This window comes from Electrophorus electricus, chromosome 11 (assembly GCF_041902795.1).
Source record: "Electrophorus electricus isolate QZ-2024a chromosome 11, ASM4190279v1, whole genome shotgun sequence".
In the NCBI taxonomy this organism is placed as follows: domain Eukaryota; kingdom Metazoa; phylum Chordata; class Actinopteri; order Gymnotiformes; family Gymnotidae; genus Electrophorus; species Electrophorus electricus.
Window position 1 is genome coordinate 14,118,105 of NC_137507.1, and position 7,628 is coordinate 14,125,732.

General features: G+C 40.9%; 1 protein-coding gene across 5 annotated transcripts in view; it reads left to right on the top strand.

The window, feature by feature from the left end:
* dock4b (dedicator of cytokinesis 4b) overlaps positions 1-2,886 on the top strand; it is a 72,749-nt gene extending 69,863 nt beyond the window's left edge. For 3 of the 5 annotated variants that reach the window (XM_035528052.2, XM_035528054.2, XM_035528053.2), the window contains one exon: positions 197-2,886. In XM_035528052.2, the coding sequence (XP_035383945.2) occupies positions 197-628 (432 nt within the window). In that variant the 3' untranslated portion in view covers positions 629-2,886. The remainder of the gene's footprint in view (positions 1-196) is intronic. The other 2 variants (XM_081722681.1, XM_081722680.1) reach the window with 2 other exon arrangements.
* Positions 2,887-7,628: the final 4,742 nt, after the last annotated feature.

Below are 7,628 nucleotides of genomic sequence, written 5' to 3' on the forward strand. Positions count from 1 at the left end.
TTAGATTCTGAGTGAATGGGAGGGCTATGTTCCCAGGGCCCAGGTGTGGTAATGTATTAAGCCTTGTGGTTTCATCCCTGCCTCTGTAGGGAAGGATTATATTCAAAGTCATACATCTTATTCATAAATGCTGCACTGGCTATTATCTAAAGTCTGCAGTGTTGAAACGTGTGTGTGTGTCTGTGTGTCTTTGCAGACCCATGCTTCCCCCTTTACACCCTCGCCTACGGAGTGCCAGTCAGCAGGCCTTGTGCCCAACTCACCTGTTCTGTCCGGAAGCTACAGCAGTGGCATCTCCTCTCTCAGCCGCTGCAGCGTCTCCGACGCCTCAGGCACCGAGGCCCCTGCTGTTGACCACGCCTTCCCAACCTCCATCTCCAGCGGTTCGGATGAGCTTATTCGCCGTGAGAACAAGACCCCACCTCCTTACAGTGTGTATGAGCGCAACAACCCCCGGCGGCCGGTGCTGCTTCCCCACAGCCTCTCCATCCCCCCGCCCAGTGCAGATGCCCCGCCCATCCCACCAAAGCCTCACCAGCTCCGCGGTGGCAAGCCAGAGGTGGACCCGCGGCGGGTTGAACAACTCCCTCGACCAAGACCCCTCCCCAGGAAGGTCTCTCAGCTCTAGAGCTGCTGGGTGCAAGCCCCACCCTGACCACTTGCACTTTCTCCCCCTCTCTGTTTGGGCCAGTAAACCCAAATATCCAGTTTAATAGTGGAGGAGGGACATTGCAGGGGTATGACTGCTTCTGTCTGCACTTTTAGATTTGAGAATGGAAGGTTCCCATGTCAAAATGTGTACACGATCACTCGAGTGCCAGGGCATTTTCTTAGTGTGATGGGTAGATCTGCCAATTCCATTAAGTGTAAATATTGATATGAGACTTACGTTTTGCCTTAAATATTGAAAACAGAGTCTTGTATCGATGGATATTGCACGTTTTTTTAAGTACATTGTACTTTTTTTAATGGCTTAAAGGTGCTAGTCGCCACAATTCCTGTATTCATGCAGCCACTGGATAATGACCACATGGATATCATGCAGTACATATTTTCATAGAAATGGATTGTGCTTTTTAGGTGCCAAATTCACCACTTTCTCTCATCCAACAACAGGGGTATTTTTTTCAGCAGGTCTTTGATGTCAGAGGCCATAATCCTTTTTTTTGGCACACGAAAGAAAAGAATTGAAATCTGTTTGCACACATTAACCTCCCTCTATACCGTAGTCTTATCTGACAGTTATCTATTAACATGGTAAAACATCACTTGCTTGGCCTGTATGGGCGTTTCAGAGCTCCATGGTTTGCATGATTTTGGCAGGATGCCATTCAGAACCCGTCTCTGTTGAACTCCTCATTCGCCTGCCCGATTCTGATGGATGACAATTCAGAACTCCAGCCCGTCCCTGCTGATAAATCCTTGCGTTATTTTGCCAAGTCTGGTGCCAAAGGAATGTTGATGCTCTATGGAACTGAATATTCCAAACCTGTCGATACTGAAGGAGGATGCAAAAAAGGGAAAAGTCACACACCACATATTTGGCTTAAGAAGGATATCTATTGCCAGATTTTGTGTGCCATTGTTTTACGGTTGGTTTTCTGAAGGTCAGTAAAGATGAAGCACAAATGAGTTAGTGAGCAGCATAACTACCTACAAGCCGACAGGCTGGAGCCCATGCTACCCCACAGGAGATGCGCGGGGAAAGCAGCCGAAGGCGGAAGTGTCCTTCCCAGGAGCATGGCAGAAAGATGCCTAATAACATGCAGAATACAGTGACTGTGAAACTCCTTCAGAAACTCCTGGAGCCATTACAGAAAGGCCACTCCTGTTTAGATGCCAACCTGCCAATCAGAAGTGTCTCACCCATAAATATGCCAGTTGTCACATCACACCGTCACATGTCAGTAGAAATTATAGGTTCATTTGAAGGGTTCGAACACAGTGCTCCATAGTGAGTGTGTGACAATATATCAGTATAATCATCTAGCTCTACTGTTAAACAAACGATTCAACAATAACACATGACTATTTGTGCAACCTAATTAAATCATCCATGAAAAAAAAGCACCAATATTTAGTTCAAGTATAGCCTGTTTTCAGTTTTCTGTTTGTCATTTGGTTGATGATAAAAATCTACATTTAACATGCAATTTAGATTCAATTTGTTCAACTCTTATTTCATTCATGTGTCATTGCACAATTACAGTACTGTTCATTTAATATTGTCACAGCCCTACTTAACAGTGATAATGAATTGTGTTTTTACTATTTTTTTTGCATTGCATTTTTATTTGTGATGCATAAACATTCATATACATGCTCTAAACTATGGGCTGGTAGACCTTTTATTTAGCAGTATGCATCTATACTGTCTGTGTTGGCGATGTTAATGAAATGATGTGGTATCAAACCTTCAGTTGTGCCCTTCGGATGATGTTTTGCCAGAATAAACAACAGAAGACCAGATATTGTTTTGTAAACATTTAGTGAAAAATATTGATCACCTCATTCAGTGCTATGATTCTGTTTCTGAAATATTGAGTATTATATACCTTATATACCTTTTTTGTAAATTACAAATCCAGAATTGGATTTATTGAGTTTTGAATGATCATATCACAAGAATCAGTACTTGAGAAATTGTAAATTATGATGATGAAATTGTTGTAAGTATGCCAAATACCTTGTCTATTGTACATATTGTGTTTTTAACAGTGTAGCTATAACAAATTTACAGCTTTGAATGTGGGAGCAGTAAATTATAAATGTTAAATATTTATGTTTTGGGGGAGTGTAGAGAGAATAAGGTCAAGTTGGAAGGAGTCTAACACATGTACTTTACATAATGACTTGCTGTGTAATAAAAGGTTTTCAGCAAGCCTATCTTGGGTCCATTCATTGCTAATGTATTCGCCTTAACAGGGTTTTCCTCTTTTCTGACATGTAAAGTGTACACAGTAAAAGAAGGAAATAGAAAATAAGGGTAATAGGTGAATCTCTTATTCATGGAAAATGTTTTTGACAACATTTGCTCCTAGATAATTTCAATATGTTGCATTTATTACTGAGGTTCCTAAATCACACAAATGACATTCTAATGATTAACTGCAGCTTGATTTCCATAAACTGTAATTGACCTCATACACTATGTTTATATGTATTTAAAGAAACACAAAATGGTGAAAGAAAAATTGGGTACAAGAAAATATTCTCAGGAGTTTGCAGTTCACATATGATTGTTACAGGATTAGATTTTTCTTTTTTTTTTCTATTATAATTTTTTTTAGGTAATCTCAGTGTTGGGCCTTTACAGCAAAACCAGATGACTTATTAATATTCTTCCTAGTGTGCAGGGAACCTTTTTTTCATCCATTATTTCTGCTCTGGTCTGAGCCAAAAGTAAGACCTTTATTTGCACACATTAAAGCATCTTGCTGTGATGGGACTTTTCAAGGCCAACTTACTGTCATGCTGGGCTTGTTCCAGGTCTGAGGTGTAAGAAGCAAGAGTGTATGCAGAGGAAGTTCACACTTCGCTTGACAGATAAATGCATAATTGTAACCGTGGCTGTAATTTGACAGTCTTAATCGCACTGGGGAAAAGACCCAGCTAATCCGAAGGCTTCTTGCAGCAGATCTCTCACCAGAGACTTTATGGTGTCTTTATGGTGACTTATTGGGAAAGCTTGTTTTATCTGTGTCATTTTATGTTATACTGTAGTTTCCTGCTGGTAGAAAGTCCATTTAATTGCTGCACTCGAATAGTTTTTTCAAGATTCTTGATTTTATCAAGATTTACACTTTGTTCTATTTGTTATATTGTTCTAATTGTTCTATTTCCAAACCATTTCTTTCTAAATGTATGCCCTTAATTTCTCTTTGTAATGCTCGAGTTTTAGGCAGAATGTATGAAACTTTACCGATAACAAAACCCAATTCAAAAGAGCTGTGTGAAAAAACAACAAAAGGTAAGTAAACTGACTTGCCAGTCAAACACGATGCTGACTGGTATGGCATAGGATTTGAAAACATTACTGAATAAGAGCTGTGTGGTTTCCATGCCTGTGGTAGGTTGAAAAGTGCTTTAAAGAAGCAGACTAGGATGACCAAGATAGTCACATATATAAAAAGTCAGCAGTGATTTGCAATAAGAGGAATAGGAGGTTCGAGCAACTAATGAGAGTTGTCTGTGTCTTGTGATTGTGAAACTGTCAAAGCTGTGCATAGATGGCCACATCTTGATCCATGTATCTCCACGAAAACTTGTTCACTACCAAGTGTGAGGTGCATGTAATGCTGACTGAAATTTGGGTCTGCTGGACTAGTGGCTTGTGTTTTCAGCAAGGACATAGACCTCGCTGAGAGAACACTGAGGGGGAGCTGGTTTCCCTCTCTGAGCTCATTGTGCTTCCTGTGGGCAGGAGAATCAGTTTTTCTTGAGACTATCCTTGGTATTTCTGGAGTAAGTAATCAAAAACTGGAACTGTGTGAATAGAGCCCATTAAGCCTGACCAAGGTTAAGTCTTGGCTGCTCAAATGTACTTGAAGTTGCAGTGATTCATGAGGATAAGGAACAGATGCTTAGTGCCCTCAAACCGTTGGCACCGCACTTCAAGCCCTTTCTTCATGACCAAGAGCTCTCAGTTCTCCATGCCACAGCTTTCACTGACAGGTTGAGTTTCCCTGAGCAAAATCCGCAAGGGTGGTTTCTGAGGGTTGCCATCATTTCATATCTACCTCTACTACAAAGGTAAGAGAATGCTTGAGGATCGCAGCAGTCATGTGAAAGTAGGTCTGACGCTCTGCAGTCCTGGACGCTGTTCCACATCAGCCTTCCTGGCTGCCCTTTGGGAGGTCAGAGAAGCTACAGTGGAACTGACATTACTGATGAATAAAAGGTCAGTAGAAACTGGCAAAAGAGAGAAAAAATGTTGCAGCTTTTTACTGGTTATGGGTAGGGCCTATCGAATATAGTCTGGACCTTTTTGGGGTATATCTCCACCCTATTCACACCCTGTATATTCACCCAGAAAGGAGAGGGAAGACATATGAAACTCGCACTTTTCCAAATTCAGGAAAAGATGATTTTCCAGCAGGAAGAATAAAACACTGCAGACATTTTAATGTGCATGGCTTCAGATGAGAAGTAAATGAGAATGTCATCAATGATGATGACATAATGGTTCGGCATGTCTTTCAGTACCTCACTGACAAATCCCTGAAAAACAGAGGGAGCACTGACCAGGCCATAACTTATAACCCAGTACTCATAATATACTCAAACAGCGATGAAGGCAGTTTCCATTTGTCCTGCTTCCTGATGTGAATGAGGTCATAATTGCTTCGCAGATCCAACTCAGTAAAAACCTTGGCCCCTCTGATTTGCTCAAGAGCAGAGTGACTGAAGGGGAGAGTAAACCAGTATTTAACTGTGATGGCACTGAATCTCCTATAATTATGTGTGGTAAATGGAGATGGAGCTCACTTGGGAGCAGGCATAAAGGAGCTTATCTGTGAGGATGGAGAGCTGCACAAGACAAGGCAACTCAGTCATCTCAACAAGCTAACTCACATTACAGAGCCCTGGAGAGGCCACCGCATTACACACACTTTAATGTAGATTAATTCCAGCTGCTCTTGACCGCTAGGACGCAGAACTTTGTAGCACAATCAGCTGCTGTGGCACTGCTCAAAACACAAAAGTTCCTCCCCTAGTTCTTTACCAAAACATAATACAACACTTCTCTAAATAGTTGAATTCTGTGTAGGTGTGAGTAAAGGCAGACAGTTCATGCTAAATTGCCATGATCTAATGTGGAGAACTCTACAGGTGAGGATCAAAAGCACCATGAAGATGTTTGGTAATTCTGTGCAGTGCATAACTGTGGCATTTCCCCTGGATCCAAGTTAGGTGACAAAGTCTTCTGTTACACTGGAGACTCAAATGTAGTTGCAGGATCCACTGGATACACTTTACTGTGAGAGAGACCGTGACTGAAGGAGAGGGCAGTGTGATGGAGACTATCATTCAGGAGGGTAAATGTGTGGTCTGGCTGCCACGCCAGAGCGATGGCTCTTTGGTCTGGTGGTCAGAGCACATTTTCCACTTTGAAGATGCGGGGTCAGAGCTGGATGTGGTGGCCCAATACTGGCAACAAAATCCATAAGAGCAGAGTGAAGCACCAGAGCAAGGGTCAAGCAGGGTAAGAAAAAATACAGGGTAAAAAAAACAAGGCGAGATCCAAATAACTGGGCAAAGGTATGGTACACAAAGTGTTGGGACACTACAGAGAATGATCAGAAGCTATACAAATTAGAAGAATTTATACCCATTGACACAGATGAAAGCAATCAGTTAATGATTAGACATTTGTATTTAGCAGAGGCTGCCCACTGATGACTGGGTCCAGTACTGCAGAAATTGCTGTGACACTTTCAGAATATTTTGGATCGACCAAATCTAGTGGCATGACTTGTGTCATATTCCTGTTACTATGGCCTATGATTTCTTAAATAATCCTCTTAAATTCTTTTGTAATCACTTGTAAATGTATTACATGATTATTTCAGAGACGAAACGCTTCATAACTCTGTGTGTGTGGGTTGCTACAATCGAGAGAGTGGAAATACAGGCCTTGCCTCAGATATATTCAGGATAACAGCCTGGGAGAAGCTCAAGGTGTTTTTCTGTTTGGGCAAATCCCTGAGGAAGAGTATGGGCTTCAGTGGCTCTATGGGGAGCCAGTTTCATTGACAGAGAAGGAGATTTCAAAGAGAGCTTAGGATAATAGATCTGCCTTTTCATCCATCTTATTTCCTATATCAACACTGTTGTGGTTCAGGCTTATTGGGATTTGCCTGTCAGCTTTAACTGCACATGATTTTTCATTCTTTTCTTTTTCTTTTGGTGACCCTGATCCTCTATTTATCTTTCACCCGTATCATATAGGGATTTTCTACTGAACATCAAACACGATAGTCATTGAAGATGAAATGAATTCCCTTACCTTTTTCTGAGACTTTTGATTCTAAACAGTGGTGTTTGATGTTGAACTTACCTCCTCAACTGATAGAACTTTACTTTCATCGATGTTGACAGGGCATGAACAAAAGATAACTGGATGTATTGAATATTGTACTCATTTTAAAAGAATAATATGGTGAAGGTATAATTTACAGAGTTTTACACCCAAGCTAAGCCTTTGTTCTGTGGTTTACATCAGTTGTGTTTACATTAGTAACACTGTACCAATAAATGTTTCCCCCAGTGTTCAAAACCAGAATGGTACAGAAAGTTGGAAGTGACTTAGATGATAATACAGCTATAAATTGTAAATTTTATACTTAAATACTTAAAGTGTGGAATTATTGTGATATGAAACATTATGGATAAAAGGCTATTCTTCCCCTAACCCTATAGCCAAATAATGCATTTTAAAGAAAGGGATTACTCGCTTTTCAGAATTTATGAAGGAATGAATGGTGTCCTAAGACTCCAAAGCACCCGCAAAGAAATGAGCGACCCTCATGACTCCTTCTTTTAGTGGTCATATACAAAGTCTGTATTTCACCTATAGAACTAGTTGTTTTACATGTGAGCCCTGTTGTACTCCAGTGTTAATTCAA